The 20370-nt window shown below is 38.0% G+C and overlaps 1 protein-coding gene across 3 annotated transcripts in view; it reads left to right on the top strand.

The window, feature by feature from the left end:
* Nucleotides 1–12670, top strand: part of gng12b (guanine nucleotide binding protein (G protein), gamma 12b) — a 49006-nt gene extending 36336 nt beyond the window's left edge. For 2 of the 3 annotated variants that reach the window (XM_014024075.1, XM_014024076.1), the window contains 2 exons: nt 10249–10370; nt 10452–12670. In XM_014024075.1, coding sequence (XP_013879529.1) covers nt 10278–10370; nt 10452–10577 — 219 coding nt within the window. In that variant the 5' untranslated portion in view covers nt 10249–10277 and the 3' untranslated portion in view covers nt 10578–12670. Of the gene's footprint in view, nt 1–8292; nt 8382–10248; nt 10371–10451 lie in introns of those variants that run through there. The other variant, XM_014024077.1, reaches the window with a different exon arrangement.
* The last annotated feature ends 7700 nt before the right edge of the window (nt 12671–20370 follow it).

Below are 20370 nucleotides of genomic sequence, written 5' to 3'. Positions count from 1 at the left end.
CACACACACACACACACACACACACACACACACACACACACACACACACACACACACACACACGCTCAGAGGAACTGGTTTTTCTACACGTGGGGCCCAAGTGGGAGGACAGGACAGGGTGACCAGGAGCTGGAGTGAGAATCTGCTGTCCTGTAGTTGACCTCACCATCAGCAGTCACCATCACTGCAGGTTTCATGAGAAAGGTGCACAGTAAAATGTGAAACCAAGAGAGAAAGTTCCAGCATTCAGCATTGCTTTGCTAGAATGCATATCACTCACAGCTTGTCATTCATGAGTCAATAGCTGTGTCTATTCAAGGGCTGCAGGAAGGGGTCTCTGCAATCAATAAGTGGGAGTTTTTTTGGGTGTGTGTGTAGTTTGGGTAAACTATGATTGGTCAGATTGACGTGTGTGGACATGCACTAAAAAAAAAACGTCAAGAATTTCCACTGATCTGAGTTGAGTAAGTGTAAAGCAACTTTCACAATTACTTTCAATGTAAATGTGCAAGTGATTGAGGTGTGATTGGTCAGATTGACATGTGGGCGTAGTTTGGCTAATCTGTGATTAGTCAGATTGACGTGGGCATAATTTGGGTCTACTGTGATTGGTTAGATTGACATGTGGGTGTAATTTCTGTAATCTGTGATTGGTCAAATTGACGTGGGCGTAATTTGGGTAAACTGTGATTGGTCAGATTGACATGTGGGTGTTGTTTGGATAAACTGATTGTGAGATTAGCATGTGTGCGTGGTTTGGGTAATCTGTGATTGGTCAGAGTGGCGTGTGGGTGTAATTTCTGTAATCTGTGATTGGTCAGATTGACATGTGGGCATTGTTTGGGTAAACTGATTGGTGAGATTGACTTGTGGGCGTGGTTTGGGTAAACTGTGATTGGGCATATTGACGTGTATGCATAGTTTGGTTAAAGGCAGCTGGGGAGATGTGTAGATCAGATTGCTAATTTTACAAATATTAATTTTAGTCATAACTCGAGACAGGAAGGTGCTAGCTGAAATTTGAACATCATATGTGGAGGGATGTGTAACATTGTGGCTCAGTCAAAACAGCCCTAACCAGCCTGAAGAAAGATCACCATTTTTAAATATAAATATGAATATTCATCACAAATTCAGAAAGGAAGATGCTTGACGAACCAAATTTGAAGTCAATAAATTGTACATGTGCACAATTTTTTGTGTGTTTTTGCCATTATATTTTAAACTATAGATAGACAGTCGATAAATTAGATTTACATGTTCACAATATTTTTACCATTACCATTTCTTCATCTTTTAACTTCCTCCACAAGTGCATCTAAGCAATCACGGCTTACCCAAACTACACCTGCACACCCAAGAAACTCTCACTTAGGGACTGCAAAGACCCCCTTCTCAGTTGCAGCCTATGTAGACCGCGGCCCACAGCCTTCAGAAGTCCATTAGGCTGAATATAATGCCTGTGAAATGAGACGGTCTAGTCTTTGGATGGCATGTTTGTGTGACCACACACTACCCCATTACCACAGGGTTATGATTTATATCACATCGCCCATAAATGCAGAAAACTTAAAATGTGTTTGAACGTACTTTCTAAAAGTTTCATTGTAATCTAACCAATGGTTTATGAGATATTTTGCAAACAGACAAGCATGTCATGTGGTGGTTAAAATTAGTAAATGGTGATATTTCCTGTTAGTCAGCAGCTCAAATACTAACACATTTTGTGTTTCTTTCTAGAGAGGCTGACTTCACACAGTGGGATCTTGAAAACATTTTGAACATCATTCATGATTAAAAAAACAAACCAATCTGCCCCTGTTAGCCTCGGTAATCAGTGAGGTCCGTGCACAGATTGGAATGTTGTATTGTTAATGTGTTTGTTTCTCTTTGGGAAGCCTCTGCCTCGTCTCGCTGCACGCCTGACTGGACAGCCTGGCTCCCTGATAGCATCAGACTGGATGAGATTAAAGCTCATGAGGGCGCAGTTAAACTTGTAAAAAAAAAAAAAAAAAAGCTCCAGGCTCCTGTTCCATTTGCCTCTGTCCCCTCACAATGCACAAATAACGGCTGTGAGCGTGGCACAATACAGATAGGCAGTCTGCATTGCCTCAGTGCCTCTCAAACGGGCCAAAGCCTCAGCGCTTATTGTGGAGGCCGATGCAGATCCCTGTTCCACCGGTGGACTGTGGGGGTCCTCTGTGTCGTTGCTGGGCAGTTTAGACGTGTAGAGGACAGATAAGGGACAGCATCTTTGTTTTTTGGTCCATCTTTTATAAAACTTAGTCTGGTCAGTCAAAAGTTTACTCAACTCCAGGCGAACTGATAAAGTCTCACAGAAATTTTAACGTGTCAAAAAACTGTGTTTCTCTCAAATAATCACAGTTTTCACAGGCATCTTTAAATCGTCTCAGTTTGTCCCGGGCATGTCCAACTTGTCCCAAGAGTGCAGGAGCTGTGACAGAAATCAAGTCTTTGTCTAGAAACCAAACTGATGACAGTTAAAAACTAGATAAAGTGCAGGGTGAACGCTGAGCGCTGAATAAATTTGCTGCATTTTGCTAAAGAAACTTTTACCAAGCTCTTAAAGCTAAAAAAAAGAACTAGAAAAAACTAGCTTAAAGCTAAAAGAAGCAGAATCCTAACTAAAAGTCAATGCTAGCTAAAAACGAATTGTTGCAACTCACTGGTCAAAAGCTAAAGGTAACAAATGTATAGCTTAAAGCTAAATGTGACAAAGGGCTAAATAAATGCTAAAAAGATAAAAAATGCTAGCTAAAATGTATTAGAATGAAAATGCTTGAGATAAATATAGCAAAACATTAGCTGAAATTAGCAAAACACAAGCTTACAGATAAAAGCAGCAAAACGTTGTCTAAAAGCTATAAAATATCAAAAACGCCAGCTAAAAGCTATAAAAATGAAAATAGTCTTTAAAGTGTATCCATTGTCAGGTCTCCACAGGTCCAAATGCTTGTTACAGGTGTGGGGTTAGGTTTAGGACCAAGGTTTAGGTTAGTTTTAGGGTCAGGTAAGTTTCTGTGAGGTTAATTTTAGAGTATATGGTCAGAGTTAGGATATAAAGTCTAAATAACGTGAATGGAAGTCAATGGAAGGTCCCCACCCGAGGCTGAAGGTCAACAGACGATCATGCTAAGCTTGCTAACTGTTCCACCCTCTGACTGCTGCAGGGGCGTGTCTTAGAGAGAGGCTTTTATACCAGAACACAGCCGCTGTGACGAAACTGTGGAGAAGACACGTCACCGTGGAGAGCCGTTAACCAATATGCAAATTAGCCTGCAGTACCACTGCTCTACCCATATGAGCAGCAAAAAGACGTTTTTAGACCAAATATTACAGATTTGAACAAATACACACAAAAACATCAAAGTTAGCACAGAAACAGTACTATATAACATTTTAGACACATTCTAGACAGTTTATCAGCTAAAAAAGGTTAATTTTGGGGTAAGTTACTCTTTAAGATAAAAGTAGCAAAACACAAGCTTAAAGATAAAAGGATCAAAAGTCTAGCTATTAGGCTGTGTGCACAGAGCCAATGGAGCAAATGGCTAGCTAAAAGCTAGAAAGGCTAAATAAAAGCTAAAATATATCAAAATGCTATCTAAACCTATGAGAATGAAAATGTTTTCTAAAGGTAGCAAAACAGTAGCTGAAAGTAGCATAGCACAAGCTTAAAGATAAAAGAATGCAAACATTAGCTAAAAGATAAATGTTAGCAGGGTGGTAGCTAATCTCTTAATGTGGCGAATGAATGAAATACGCTGATGCAGATTTCAAAAAGAACAATGTTTTTGAATGAATTGCCTGTATTTTTATGGGGAAATATTTCTAAATAAAATAAAGTTATTTTTGAAGCACAAGAAAAGATGTGATTTTCAAAAGTTGACCTGCAAAAACATACAAGTTAACAAAAACAGCTGAGTCAGCATTTATACTGTTAAAACAAACTGGTCCCAATCTACCTGCCTTCATTTCTTAATCGTGCATGAAAACGTGTTAGTTATTCTTAAAAGGTCACTGCCTATTTTCTTGCAGTATTGAGTGAAATTTGTGTCTCTGATGGTTGGAGCCAAGTAAGACTGGACCTTATTGAGAATCTGAGGAAAGTGAAATGACTGAAATGTGTTGGGTCAGGACGTGGTTTGTCAGGAGCAGCAGGGTTTGTGTAAACCTGACCACACGAGGAGAGCCTCCTCAGATCAGACAGTGTCTCTCAGTGAGCTGCTTGTGATTCTGCAGGAGTTGTACTTGAACCCGTTCACCTCCTGCCTAAAAGCCACAGGTCTGACCTGAGGGGACGGGTCGTCACTGACCACATATAGCCTTCAAAAGCCTTCAAAAGTCTCTTTGTGCTGCGGAGGTGTAGAAACCAATGCTTAGATCCTCACTGACCTTCTACCTACTTCAGCTCGGCATCGTCACTGAACTCAACCTTGTGCTTAAATTCATGTCATTCTGTTTCTGTAGAAATGTTATTATTGTAGGAATAATCTCAGGAGATGAAAAACACTCAGTGAAATCAAACCTGGTTCATTTTCATTACTGCTTAACTACATTCAACTATTATTTAACAGGTGAATATTTGTCTAAATCCAAACACACGTTGTGTTTTTCTCCGTAATGTTCATGTGTTGTTTGATAAATTACAAAAATATGATATTACTTGTTTTATATTGTTTAACTTTCTCCAGCCAAACTAGCTTTTGGAATAGATTTTATTTTTCAAAAGCTTGAATAACTATTTATTGTTCAGTTTTTTTATTATTAAATGTAGTCAAGTTACATTTATTTTGTAGAAACATTTGAATTCAAGATTTGGAGTTCCTAAACTCTAAGGTTTTCATTAATGTTGATCTCTGAGGACAGAGATGGTCCAAATGACTGCAAAACAAGTCAGCTAGGAGAAGATCTAAATTGTATTTTGTAGTTCTTGATAATTAAACAATTTATTTTAATGTTTTTCTTGTTTTACTTTATCTTATAATGTTTCAAACACCATTTCCACATAGAGTTTTACTCTGTATTAGAATCTGAAGGGAAACCAGTGGTATCAAACATCACTAATGTACAGTGAAAAGCTCATATTTTACTCTGACGAGATAATTTGTGTTGAGGTTTGGAAGGCAGACACTTGTTACTTCATATAACTCTCAGCATGTTTTACCTCAGTTATTGTGATGTTAGGGTCATGTTGCCTTAAGATTCAGTTCATTGAAAAATAAGCCATTTTATTTTGTCGAAGCATGAAAAGATAATCACATTTAGGTTAAATTGTCTAAAATATAAAACTCAGCTGTGAAAAAACACAGCAGCTAGGTAAACAGCACATTTTATTTTGGTTGTAATCTGTAACAAATTTAATCAAAATGTTTTTTTATTTTATTATTATTATTATTTGCTAATCGTTCCAACCTTTGACCTGATCTAGAATCAGACTTCGTAATGTGAAAACACTCAGATTATTTTTTTGTTCGGTATGTTTTTCAGCACGTAACTCTTTCCGCAATTTTTATGCTATTTCAACAATTTGTATACATCAAAACGTTCGGCTCCTTCAGTACATTCATGCTATGACATTTGGTGCTTCAGAGGGTTCAAAATGCTGCTGCACGTCATTTAATGGGTACACGGAAATGTGACCATATTTCCCCTGTTTTAGCTTCTTTACAATGATTGCCAATACCTTTTAGGGTTGATTTTAAAATCCTTTTATTTGTTTTTAAAGCTGATAATGACCTTGCACCTCTCTACTTGTCTGAGCTGTTGCACCCTTACACACCTTCCCGTTCCTTTAGGTCAGCTGACCAATTGCTTTGGAGTGTGCCAAGGACAAAGCACAAGCTTAGAGGGGACCGTGCTTTTTCTGTGGCAGCTCCCAAACTATGGAATGACCTTCCTTTGGACACAAGACAGGCCTCTTACCTTGATGTTTTTAAATCGCTTTTTAAGACCCATCTTTTTTCTTTGGCTTTTTGTCACAATTGGAGATGTTTGACTTTGTTTTATTGTGTGTTTATTTTGTGTTTTATTTGATTACTATGTTTTATTTTTCTATTTTATGTTTGTGTGTAGCACTTTGGTCCTGTCAGTGTTTAAAGTGCTTTACAAATGAAGTTGGTATGGTATGGTATGGTATGGTATGGTATGTATGGTATGGTATGGTATGGTATGGTATGGTATGGTATGGTATGGTATGGTATGGTATGGTATGGTATCAATAATTTATGCTTTTTAAGATATTTAGCTTTTTTAGTCATGTGTTACTCATTGAAAATGAGTCTAGCTGTTTTTAACATCCTTAAAACCTTTTAAACGTTCATAAATCTTTTGTTCTTGTTCTGCTTTTTTATGTGTGCTAATTTCAGCTTCCTTCGGCTCCTATTTTTTAATGTTTTTTTACCTATCAATCTGACTTTTTCAGCTAGTCTTCTAATTTGAACTTTTTCTGCCTTTTCAGCTGTGTTCTGCAAATGTCTGCTGTTTTCTGAGTTTTTAGCTGCTTTTGTGCTAATTTGATCTTTTTTCAGCTAAATTCACCTTTTTGTAATAAGAAATAATTTTAGCTTCTTACTGCCTAATTTGGCAAAGATGTGTTTATTCTGTTTCTTTCTAACCGTTATAGGTTAGTTTCAGAAAAAAAACCTTTCAACATTAAGCATTCATGCTGCATTTTTGCAAGAAATGCAAATTCTCTAGTTTGTTTTGATTTCATTTTATCTAAACTCTTAGCTTCAGTGCATGTCAAAGTTGTAATGGGTTGAAAAGCTGATTGTTCGGTTGTCACCAGTGCTTTAAGGTTACTGCTAGATGAAGTGCAACTTTCTGGAGTGTGCAGGATGCATAGATTATGACACCGGAGTAACGCAGCTCTCCACTCGTGCCTAGCTGCTGCTGTTGTGTATTTGAACAATGCAGCTGTGTTGACACATGAGATACAGCCTGGAACAATGAATCCAAAGGTCAAGAAAGCAGAACCTGTGACAGAAGATCGTGTTATTCTTGCCTGACTGGGAACATGTACATTATGGCTTGTGGTTTTAATTTAATATCTGTAATCTGCAGGGGAAAAAAAACATGTTAAAATAATCATAGAAGCTCTGTTTTCTATTTATAGCAGCAGCGGTTCTCTGTCTGCGTTCTTGGTTACTTTTCTGTGTTTAGTTGCTATTTTTAAAGCTTCCGCCCCAACGTTTAATCATTCATGCTTTGGAGGGTAAATGGCGACCCTGTTTCCTGCAGAAGAAGTGGAAGGGGAGTGGGTGGGTGGATTAGAGGGGGTCTTCTCTCCTCTCTGTAGTTGGGTCTGCAGTTGTTTCATCTTGCTTGAATTTTCCACATGTTCCCCTCCTCCAGAATATCCGGCTCTGGAGCTATGGAGCTAACATTTACTGCACCACATGCTAAAAGTTATTTTGATCACCCCCCCGACTTCCTGTTGGGTTTTCCTCATTTGTTCCAGGAACAAAAAGCTGCCCACGATCATATCTGAACCATTGTTGGGTGTGAAGAGGATTTCTTCATGTTCTGTTGCTCCTCTGTTCTGTGCAGACAGGAGACAGAAGGCTTTGCTCAAGGTCTGTTCCCTCTTAGCGTTCTGTGCAACAGTTGGCCAGGGTAAAAGAAAGAGAGAAAAAAACTAACAACAGTGCAGCCTCTCCTTCAAGTACAGCAAGGAGTGACGTAATGAGGCGGTAAAAGCAAACCCTTGTATCCTGGAAGTGAGGATTGCTAAACAAAAGTCTGTTAGATTGGCTCAGGGCTTCTTACGTATGTGTGAGTCGGTTGAACATTATGTCAACAGTGACTTCTGAGAAACTGCACGGTCATGTCAATCAGACATAATTCAACATGTCAGGAACCTCAGGTTTACAGTATGAGCACTGTTTGGTTTGTTTGGATCACTTTTAATCATTAATCAGAGCATTTTAACTAACGTGAGACTGATTTATTTCTACTTCGTTGCACAAAGTGAAAACTTTGGTATGGTTTTGTCTCATCAGCTTCATAATGAAAACACATTTCTGAAGGGCTGTGTATTGCCAGGAAATTGGTGAAATCAATGCATGTCACGATATGCATTTCAACCTGTAAAGACTCGCAACACAGAGAATGATAGCAGTTAAACAGTTTTACTGATAGGGTGAAAGTTGTTTGACGCTCGAGCCCAAAGCACCCCGCCCCCCCTTCCCTCCCCCGGGGCTCGGACACTGGTGGTGGTGTGGAGGTCAGAGATGAGGTTGGAGCTGGGTTAAACACGTCAGGAGAGCAGACTGGTCCTAGGGTGCTGGGCCTTTAGACCTGGATCAGGCGCCGATGAGCGGCAGCTGGGCACCTGACGCGGTGAACGGGTGGTGCAGGTGAGCTGGGGAGAGTCTTCCAGTCTGAATTCACGCCTCAGGCTTCATAATGTGATATATTTCAATACTATAAGCAAGGTAATATATTGCCTTTTTTTCTTCAAAAGATTCTAATTTATAAAAGCTCAGAATAAAGAGCACACCGTGCTTTACAAGCGTAAAATCTGATTAAAACTCCTTTTTTATGTAATCATAACACACTGACAGTGAGATCTGTTTTGTATTCTACATTTCCTCTTACAACATCCATCCATTAAGCCTTAATTTAAAATCAACACAGTGCTTTTAAGATTCAGTACAGTATTAAAAAAGTTTGAATATGGGAGGGGAGATGGTTGGTTGGCATCTGTTTGATTGTGACGCTGCACAACCAGGAATAACTGAAGTAGAGAACCATGTCAGTTGTCTGGTCATTTTTTATGGTATTGAAAAAAGACACAAGTGTATTTGTGCATATATGTAATTTGTGTGTTTGTGTGATATCGGTAAATTTCAATTATTGGCCATAACAGCAATATTAATCAGTTATCAGTATTGGCTGAAATGTTCATATGGGTGCATCCTTAATTTCAGTGTATCTATATTTCTCCAAATCACACCTAAAACGCTTTGCAAAAACGTTTAGACCTGGTTAATTCAGTGCTAGTTATAACTGTTACCTGTTAATCAAAGGTTGGAGCTTTGAAGGGCAAAAAAAATATTCAGCTTTAATATTAATTCCAATCAATGCTACTTAAAAAAAAGATGTAGCATTTCTTCAAAGAATGACCCGCCTCCTTTAAAGCCAGACTTTTAAACTATGATCATATGTGACCCATTACATCAAAATGAGGATTAAATCTAAAAGCTGTATGTGGAGAAATAGGTAGATATAGTGTTTAGATTAAAACACTTGCAAAAATAACATTTTGTCAAAATATAACAAATAAATGTGTTATCAATGTATAATTTCAATGAACTGTCTGAAATATAATCCTAAAAAAACTTTTTGAAGCACTTTTTTTGAGCATTAGCAACCAAAAACCCAATTTTGAGGAAAAACACCTTAAAATGTTGAGATTTTCACTGTAAGCTATCAAAGCTTTTGTTTCTTTCCAGCTGGGAAATATTCAAATACTATTTGCGGTTTCTTTTTTCAAATGACATAGAAAATCCTCATTAAAATGACATAAAATTAGGATTTAGACCAAATGTTTATGTATTATTGTAACCAACAAGACAAACTAAATAATATCTCTGGATCTACTAATGATATCAGGATGATCTAAGTATCAAAATGTAGCTTTAAAGCCAAGAATCTGAAAACGTGATTAGGTCATTTTGAACAAATTTGACTTAATCCTCATTTTGATGTGATGGGTCACATATACTGAGAAAAGACAGCGCTATAGCAGTTGTGGTTAAACTTGGTGACTTTGTGTTACATGTGCTCACATACTTCATGCAATGTGTCACCACTCAATGAAACCAGATGAGTTCTGATTTAATACTTGTGAAAATGACAGTTGGCCTTCGTTAATTAGCCGTGGCACTAATTTTAAATCAGTCACAGTTGTACAAAGTTGTTACTTTGAGTTTCATTGAAGTGTTTCATGAGATATTTTGCTAACAGACAATCGGGGTTGACACCAATGGTTAATACCACTGTTTTAAGCAAAGATTGTGCTGTTATATGAATAACAGCGATGACCACTTCTAATTTTAGCTCACAAGCTGAAAAATTGACTGAATTGTGTTTTGTAAGGTCTCTTGGCTGTGGCGGCCATCTTGAATTGGATTGACACTAAAAGTTAATAAGTTGTAAATTTGTAAACCATACTAACTCTGATAGAACTTCAGTCATCAGGTCTGTTTGTTTGTCCTGCAGGTTCGAGCAGAGCTGCCTGATAAACTGAGATGTCATCCAGGATGCAGAGCTCCAGCAGAACGGCTCAGGCCAGGCGGACGGTGCAGCAGCTGAGGATGGAGGCCAGCATCGAAAGGATAAAAGTGGGTCCATGCTTGTGTCCTACTTTTCTCTTTCTGATCCATGTCATAGTGTTTGTTGTTTTTGTTTATTTTTCTTCGCAGGTGTCCAAGGCTTCGTCAGACCTGATGCGTTACTGCGGAGAGCACGCCAAGAGCGACCCTCTGCTCATGGGCATCCCCGCTTCAGAAAACCCTTTCAAGGACAAGAAACCCTGCTCTGTTTTGTAACGTCACGTTTAAACTCTTGCTCGTTTTTTAATCGTATGTGACACTCCTGTGGGTAACGATGTTCACAACTCGCCTTTAAGGTTTGGTTTTTACTGTTCCACTCAGCTGCTGCAGTTTGGAAGGACCAAAGCCTTCTTTCGTCTGTCTTTGGGTCTGTGACTACCAGTGGTGGGCACAGCTTTCACAGCTAACCAGAAAGTTCGGTTCACTACCCACTAACACACTGGGAATCCTAGCTCTGCTAACACTAATCTGCTAAACAAATAAATAAAATTAGTTGAAGCTAACGCTAACCACTAAGACAACAAGTGACAGCCTGGTGGGTCTGATGCAAACCTGCTGTTAGTTCTCTATTGGTTTAATTTGAATGTGGGCGGGATCATCTGTGGCCCATCAGCCAATCCAAACCACAGATCCGTCAAACTTATGCTACTTGTTTGCCTCTTTCAGAATAAGTGTTTCTTTGATAGTTTGTGTTTTTTGTTAATACTGTTTGAAGTTAATCAAACAACAAAAAGAAAATACTCTCTACCATATTTCATATGTAATCAGTTTTTATATTTGTTATTAAAATATTGTCAAATGTTCTTTTGTTTCTTTTTGACGCTTTTAGTTTGAAGTTTAGCTGCTAAAGATGCTACATGCTACAGCTACACACATGGTGCCTGATAAGAACAGATGGCTTTTATTTAATTTGGGATAAATGGCATAAAAATAGAAGTTTTACACTCGGGAACTTTTTAGTGGACTTAAAATTAGTGGAACAAAAAATTTAGCAAACGCTAATGGGTCTGCTAATGGTTTCTAAAATTGGCTAAATGAGAAGCTAGTTCTGTGATTAGTGGATTAGGGGAAATGTGCCCACCACTGGTGACTTCTTACAGACTCCAGCAGAAATAAGTTTGCGTGATGACCCTTTGGTGGCTTTGAGGTTCTTCAGACTTGTTTAAAAACTGAACTGACACAAGCAGCAGGGCGAATGCTTGAGTATAATGAAAAAAGCATCTGCAGAGCTGATTAAAGTCTTTTTATTAAAACATATTTGCCACTTGATCCCAAAAACACGGGGTCATCCGTGATGACATGAAATAAGCAGATTTTCACATGTGATGTTCATGTGTTTTGTTTTTCGTAAGATATTTAAACGCTGACCTTCGGACTATTCTGGTTTGTTTTTTTTTTCAGCATGAAACATGAAGAGTTTATCAGAATTATTTTCAATAAATATGTTTTGTCAGGATTTTATTCTTTAAACTGGATCACGAGCTGTTACAGTTTATGGGTGAGTTTCTTTTCAGTTTAATGTTCTGATTGTTTTTGGACCTGCTGTAATATGCTGTCAATCAAAGGATAACAGTCTGAGCAGCGTTACGTCACATTAAATTCACCTCATTAAACACAGAGTGGGAGTGGCTGTAGACAGAAAGTATAATTAACATACAATCACAAAATTATTTTTTTAATTCACCACCAGATGTGACCAGAGGTGTCAGTGCAGCCCAATTAGCTGGAACCGATTTGTAAAAACAAGTCTGTGCAACAGTTTTTACATTCTGATAATACCGAGACAACCACAGACCACAGCCTGAACAACTGCATAGTTTGATTTATTGTCTCAGTTATAGATAAATGAATGCATCACTGCGTTAAAGGTTTCTGTCAACAAGATGTTGTCATTAAAGAGCATGACTTTATTTTTGTAAATACAGTATTTTTTCACGAGTCTGTTGATTTGTTTGAAACAGCCACACAAACAGTGATATAAAAACATGATTTCTCTTTAATTTATCCTGACAGATGTTCAGCCGTACCTGAGACACAAACATGGGTTTTGATCAGATAGTGAATCCCACAAATATGAAAGGACCTTCTGCATGTCTGACGCATCTATAATGTTGATTTTGTCACGCTACCTGGCTGAAACTAATGTGTGGCTGAAACTATTTCAATCCTTTTACATTTTTATTAAATACTTTATTCAAAAACTGTGAAAAATGAAGGCTGTTCAGATGAAGTCTGGGAGGATTTAGATATGGAGTTTTAATTGTCACTGTATTTCATAAAGCCTTGTATTAAAATGATTATCTCATATGTCCATGTTCCACAGTGTGTACTCTTTACTTTCTGTTAATGTACATTTTTACCTTATAGGACTTCTAGTTTTTTCTTGAACCCCCCAGTATACACCTTATCTTCCAAAACTTCAAACATATTACAGCTTCAAATATTCTGCTCAAATCTTTCTTACTTGTCTTGTTTCCAACATAAAACACAGAAACATAAAGATTCTCTTCAGCTGCTCACATTTCAAGTATTTATAAGATCCAATTTATTGTTTGAACAACAACTGGTTGAGGATTTTTTTTCAGTCTGTCTTAGCATTAACTGGGCAGTCGGGGAGTGACACACAGGTGTACGGTTATGGTGACCCCTGTGAGCCACTGGCAGCAGCTTTAACCACATTTGATCGTATTTTTCTTTTTTTTTTAAATTCTTCTACAGTTTATACATAAAAATGGAGCTTTTTTTTATTTTTATTACCTTTTAGATCAGTTCAGTGGTTTTCAAACTTTTTAGCTTCTGGCTCAAAAAACAAAAACAGTTACATCAATCAATCCAAATGTATTTATATATGTGTTCTACAACAATGACTACTGACCCAAAGTTCTGTCCTTTCAGTAATACAAATAACGAGTAAAAACCAACATTGGTAGAAAAATAAGAACTGTTTGAAAAAACAGTTCTAAATAAATGTTTTTAGCTTAGCTTTAAACCAAAACTATGACACTCTTTCCATAAATCTATTATCTTCTGCTTGTTCTGTGTCCCAGTCGGACATGCGTGAAGCACCTCCCTAGGGAGGTGTCCAGGAGACATCCTTACCAGATGAACGCCCTCAGCTGGCTCCTCCGGATGTGGAGGAGCAGCAGCTCTACTCTGAGTCCCTCTTGAAGAACTGAACTCACCCAAAGAGTCCAGCTACCCTGCAGAGAAAACTCATTTTGACCTCTTGTATCTTAAATCATGTTTTTTTGTAAATCTGTTAGGTGAGGGTAGGAACGTAGACTGACCAGTTAACAGAGAGCTTTTCCTTTCAGCTCAACTCCCTCTTCATCACGACAGACCGGTACAGAGTCTGCAAAACTGTGGAAGCTGCACAGATCCATCAATCTCATCCTCCATTCTTCCCTCACTCGTGAACAAGACCCCAAGATACTTGAACTCCTCCACTTGAGGCAGAACTTCACCCCCAACCCGGAGAGAGCAATCCACCTTTCCCCGACTGAGGACCATGGACTCAGATTTGGAGGTGCTGATCCTCATCCTGGCCACTTCACACCCAGCTGTGAACCGTTCCAGTGAGAGCCGAAGATCACGGTACAATGATGCCAACAAGACCACAGCATCTGCGAATAACAACCCTGAAGCCACTGAAATAAGACTCCCTTGGCTGCACCGAGAAATTCCATCCATAAAAGTTATGAACTGAATCTGTGACAATGAGCAGCCATGGAGTCCATCTCCCATCCTGAAGGGGTCCATCTTACTGCAACACAAACCAAACTCTCGCACTGCTGCTATAGAGACTGAATGGCCTGTAATGGACCCACAATGCCATAATTGTTGAGCACTCCTCACGGTGTATTTTGAATCTAAGTCCACAAAACATGTACACTGGATGGACAAATTCCCAAGACCCCTTGAGGACCCTAGTGAGGATAAAGAGTTGGTCCAGTGTTCCACGGCCAGACCAGAACCCGCGTTGTTCCTCCTGAATCTGAGATTCCACCATCAATCGGACTCTCTTTTTCCATTACCCCTGGAAAGACCTTACCAGGAAAGCTAAGGAGAGTGATGCCCCTTTAATTGGAGCACACCCTTTGGTCCTGTTTTTGAAGAGGGGAACCACCACAGTCCAGTGGCACTGCCCCCGATGTCCACTCAGTGTTGCAAAGGTGCGTCAACCAAGCCATCCCACAATATCCAAAGCCTTGAGGAGATGAATCCACCCCTGGAGCCCTGCTGCCATGGAGCTTTTTAACTACCTGAGCCCCAGTTATGGACCGACCAGCCCCAAAGTCCCCAGACACTCAGTGTTGCAAAGGTGCGTCAACCAAGCCATCCCACAATATCCAAAGCCTTGAGGAGATGAATCCACCCCTGGAGCCCTGCTGCCATGGAGCTTTTTAACTACCTGAGCCCCAGTTATGGACCGACCAGCCCCAAAGTCCCCAGACTCTGCTTCCTCCATGGAAGGTGGGATTGAGAAGGTCCTAGAAACATTCCTTCCACCTGCTGACAACACTGAGGCTTATTTTATTTTATTTCAAAAATTATGATGAAAATATTCGCAACATATTTGTATTTAAGTTGATCTGTGGGACCCTCACTTGATGTTTTATGACCCACAGAGAGGTCCCGACCTCAGAAGCCACCGGCTCAGATTGTTGCAGAGTTGTGTTGGCCGCAGGGGCACCTTTCAACATTTCTTCAGAAAATTTCTGTCTCCACTTCCTCTTCTGAAGCAGCGTTGGCCAGTTCAAACATGAATGAATTTCTTCACCATAACAGTTGTCTCGTGGCAGAACAGAGGCAGGCCGGTCCGAATCATCCTGAGGGAGTTAAACTAACTGAGATCACAAAACCAGATTTCTCTGGAAACTTAAAGCTGTCAGTTCCCAGCATTTGAAGAAATAATCTTTTGCTGAATCGCTAAATCTATTCTGCACAAACACACCACACCAACAGGGGGTAAAGGGTTAAAACAAACAGGTTAGGCCGGGGCAAAAACTGTTAATTATTGGTGTTGTGGACATATCTATTGAACAAGGACAGAAATACATGAGGCACTTCATAGTATGGTCTGCTCAGGTTTACTGCAATAAACAAGAACACAGAGGCTGTCTGTTAAGATCATGATGTCACTGCCAGGCGCCGAGGCCAAAAGAAGAGACGAATAGCAGTGATAAATGAGTGTGATCACTCCCATCAGATATTGTTGTAGAAATAAAACATCCCTATCTGCTGATAACCAAAACAACAGAATAAAACCCAGTGACCTGATGTCATTGGGTCAGTTGAATATCTTATTACCAGACCTAAATAAGAACAGATCAATAAATATCATTCCATTATTACTGATGCGGGGCGTCTGACAGGTGAATGATTTTGATGAGATCAAGGGCACAAACCTGTTTGCTCTAATTTCTCATTGGGTGTGTTTATGTGCTCTGAGCCATGAGCCGCTCGTTACGCAATTAAGCCCCGGTGCTGCGTGTGACCCACCTTCCTCCTCTTTCCCATCTCCTCAGGTGTGATGTTACACCTGCATTCAGGTCAAGCTGCAGACGTTGGCCCACATTAATGTAATCTTTGATCGAGCCAGAGGATAGATGGGTTTGTAGCAGCTTTATTTCTGAGAGCTGGAGAGGAGTTACCTGGTAAACTGATATTCTGGTATCTTGAGTATCTTACCTACTTTTTCAGAAGCCAAAATGCTTTTCCTTTCTTTCCTCTCTCTCTCTCTCTCTCTCTCTCTCTCTCTCTCTGTCCTCTCTGCTTGTTTTTCATGAATCATGACTCAGCTGTTTTCAGGTATTTCTGCTATTACTGTTCTAGTTCCTGAAAACAACATCCCAGGTCAGATTTGGACAATTAAAACAGAGTAAATTCTGCTGATCGACACATTCCACAGGAAAACAAGGAGTGAGTCAGACAAAATGGAAAACGAGGAGTCACCACACAGACTGACATATCTGTGAAACCTGAATGTTTTATTCCACATCAGAACTTCAAACATCCAAGAGGTGTCTGCTCTACTACACTCAGTTTTAGCTCAGTATTGAAACAAAGTGGTATTTTCTTTCTAAGGTTGGTTTGCTGTGGCAGCCATCTTACATAGAGTTGACCTCAAACATTAATCATCTGTGGTTAGTTTTTTTGAGCTTTGTTAAAAATCCATTCTTGATGTGTTTTCACAACAGAGTTTAACCTAATAATAAATGTTGACTTTTTAAAAGAAGATCTCGAGTGACCTTTAAGCACTCAGAGTTGGTGATGATGATGAGTCTCAGCTACTACCACATCAAATTTTAGATCAGTAAAAATAAAATTGACTACGTTATACACAAAAACAAAACAGATATAACGGATTTTACTTTAAAACGTTGTGTCAACTGATTAGTTGGCATGTTTTAAAGTGAATCAACTACGTTTTTTAGTTGTTTTCATGTTTCCTAGGATTGTGTTTTTATTTATTTTTTCAGGAACAGTGCAGTTAGACATGTGTGACCCATCACATCGAAATGAGGATTAAGTCCAAAAGCGGTGTATGGAGAAATAGGCAAATATAGTGTTTTGACTAAAATGTTAACAAAAATAAAAGCCTTATCAATGTATCAGTTGAATGAACTGTCTGAAATATAATCATAAAACAAAATTAGGAAGCACTATTTTGAGCAGTAGCAACAAAAAAACTTATTTTGAGGAAAAACGCCTTAAAATTTTGAGATTTTCCCTGTGAGCTGGTTTTATTTCTTTTTAGCCGGAAAATCTCAATATTCAACTATAATTTGAGGTTTCCTCTTCATAATGACATAAAAAATTCCTCATTAAAATGACACAAAATTAGGATTCAGACCAAATATTTATGTATTATTGTAACCAACAAGACAAATTAAGTCATATAAATGGATTCAACTATGATATCAGAATGATCCAGGTATCAAAATGTAGCTTTTATAGCCAAGAATTTGAAAATGTAATTAGGCCATTTTGACCAAATTTGACTTAATCCTCATTTTGATATGATGGGTCACATACAGTGGACATAGAGCACATATGTTTTTGTTGAGGTAGTAAAACGTAAACTCAAAAACATTTGTTTTGGATTTACTTCAATTATGTCAACAGGTCCTACTCAACTGAATTGAGTAAATGTAACATTTTTGTGTTTTTTATAGATGAATGTGAAGTAAATGTGTTATATTTACTCAATTTAGTTGAGTAAAACCTGTTGACATGATTTATTTAAGTAAATCCAACACAAATGTTTTTGAGTGTATAATGTTTCAACATATAATTTTACGTAGCTGTAATTCGTAGTTGTCCAAATCACGGCCCCAAATCTGATCAAATCTTTCATAGTTGCCCTTTTTTGTTAGCCTTATCTTTCCCAGTTGAAGAAATGACAGAGTACATCACATGTTCTGCACAGAGTAGCAGTTTGCTACAATTCACAAACCTAACTGGGCTTTTAAAAGACAAAAGATAAAACAGTTTGAGCGTGACAAAACTTTAATATAATCAACAACATTAAAATTGTAAAATATATTCACACAATCTGGAAAATCTGACCTTTTTAACAGAAAAAACACTAAATGTTTCATTCAAATTTGTTACCAGATTTTTCCAGACAAGTCTTGCTGTGATGACTGGAGTCCCAGTGTGGTTTAAAACTTCTGCCATTTACTGAGGATGTAGGTCACTGAGCTCACTGAGACTTTCATCAGTGCAGACTGTTTTCTGTTCCTCCCTCAGATCTGTGCCCTGACACAACCCAGCCTTCAGACAGTTTCATGCTTTGGTTTGTGCTCTGAAATCACCAACACTGACACTTTACACAGACTGGTGTGGCTCTTTTAAAATCCCGTCTGACCTACTGAATCTGGGATTATTTGAAGGATTAACAAAGTGGAGGCAGAATGCACCTACAGTTTATAACATACTGTATGTTAACTTTAAAATATTGTTGGTTAGGTTTATTTGTATTTGTAAAACACATGGAGGTTATTGTTTTAAGTTCATTAGTAGACAATAGTTGACCTGACAAACTGACCTCTCTTCTAAAGAGACCAGTTAACCTTTTCTGTATTCTTATTACTGTCTATCTGAAGACTTAAAATATAAATACTTTTATTGCCTCACATGAGTACCCAAAAATAATTCAGTTTAGAGTACAAAAGTAAACTGCCACCACGTCTCCTCGTCCAATGACATGACGGTTTTTTACAGCGATTTTGTTGAGTAACCTGATCTAAAACCAAACTGACAGAGGTGTAACTAATACATGTACTTTGTTACAGTATTTTTTATTGCAACTTTTACTTTTGATTTGTTACAGTCAAAACATAAAAATGTTAAATCTACTTTTAAATTACCCCTCAGGAGTTCTTTATCCACTCTAAAAACTAAAGTGTTGAATTTACTGAACCAAGTTATGCCGACTGGTTCCACTAAACCATGTTAAGTAAATATAAAACAATTTACTTTACATTTACTCATCTTGGTTTAATGGAGTCAGATTGATTAAGAAAATTCAACATTTTGTTTTGCAAAATACTTTTACGATTATTATGAGCAGTTTTATGACTTTAACTTAAGTGCAAAATGAAATAAATTTTTACCAAAGTAACTTTTGTTAATGTATTTTTTTTGCATTTCCTTAGTAATTTCTTTCGAGTACTTTATACACCTCTGCAAACTGAAGCAGATGAAGATCTTCAATAACCTGACCAGAAATTATTTACATAACATTATGTATTTTATTAATCGATATGATGACTGCCTTTTTTCCCCAACCAAAAATAAATGTATTTAAATTAATATAAACTAATGGAAAGATTGACAAAATATATTAGGTGCAGTTTCTGTTTCTGTATGTTTTAAAGAAATACTTGTGCACTAATAACTTTAAAATAAGTCAAACTTTTAATGATCCCAGCAATGGAAGGCCAACATGGATTTTTTTTGTGGATTATTTTGTTAGTGATCATTATTTTCCTTCAGATTATTTGAAATGATGATTAAGTTGTTGGGAAACTTTCATGTGAAAGTATTGTTACTCTTTGTATTTTCTATTAGTAGGATACATTGAGTAGCTGTGGGCGCCTCCCTCAAGGCCGTCTAAAGGCTTTATTAGGCAAACAATCAACATTTTAGCTGCATTAGTTGAATATTTTATTTATTTATTTATTTATCCTCATTATTTTTTACCACAGTTCAGATTATTTTACATGAGGTCCACACTTACAAGTGTGATACAGACATCATGACATTTTTAGGCACACTAATCAAGACAGAAACTTGCCAACTTGACTCAACATTTTTAAGTTTATTAGTCAATTAGTTAAATTTGTAGGTTGCATTAGTTCAGTGGTTCTCAAACTTTTTGTCTTCTGACCCACTAGATACCCATGGCAAAAACTTGTGACCCCAAATATTACTGGTCTGAGGACACGAACTTTGTTAATAACCCTAAAAACACAGGCTTTTTGACAATCTAAACAGCTTGTTGAACACAAATATGAATACTTATTTCTACTTATTTTGTGTTTTTGTAATAGTTATAGGGAAAATATTACATCAGTAATTATTTTATTAGCCTTTAAATTGATTTCTGGAGATTATCCAAGGTGCTTCATGACCCATAATTGGGTCCCAAGCCCAACTTTGGGAACCAAAGTGCAGTGGTTCCCAAACTTTTCAGCTTTTGACCCACAAAATAACAGTAGCAGAGACCTGAGCCCCCAACTATTTTTGGATGATAAACATTTGCATCAGGTCAACTAAACATGGGCATAGTAACAATATTTTATACTTCATTTATCCATTTTAAATACACTAACCTCACTCCTTCGTAACAACTAAGGCAAAAATGTCATTAATTCAGAAAATCTTTTCAGGACCCCACCTTGATGTTTCAGGACCCCACTTTGGGTCCCGACCCCAACTTTGGGAAACACTGCATTAGTTGACAAGTGTGTCTCTATGATGACCTGTCCAGGGTGTACCC

The sequence above is a fragment of the Austrofundulus limnaeus genome, unplaced genomic scaffold, assembly GCF_001266775.1.
Source record: "Austrofundulus limnaeus strain Quisiro unplaced genomic scaffold, Austrofundulus_limnaeus-1.0 Scaffold406, whole genome shotgun sequence".
In the NCBI taxonomy this organism is placed as follows: domain Eukaryota; kingdom Metazoa; phylum Chordata; class Actinopteri; order Cyprinodontiformes; family Rivulidae; genus Austrofundulus; species Austrofundulus limnaeus.
The sequence above is the reverse complement of the archived record's forward strand: the minus strand, read 5'-3'. Positions and strand labels throughout refer to the sequence as shown.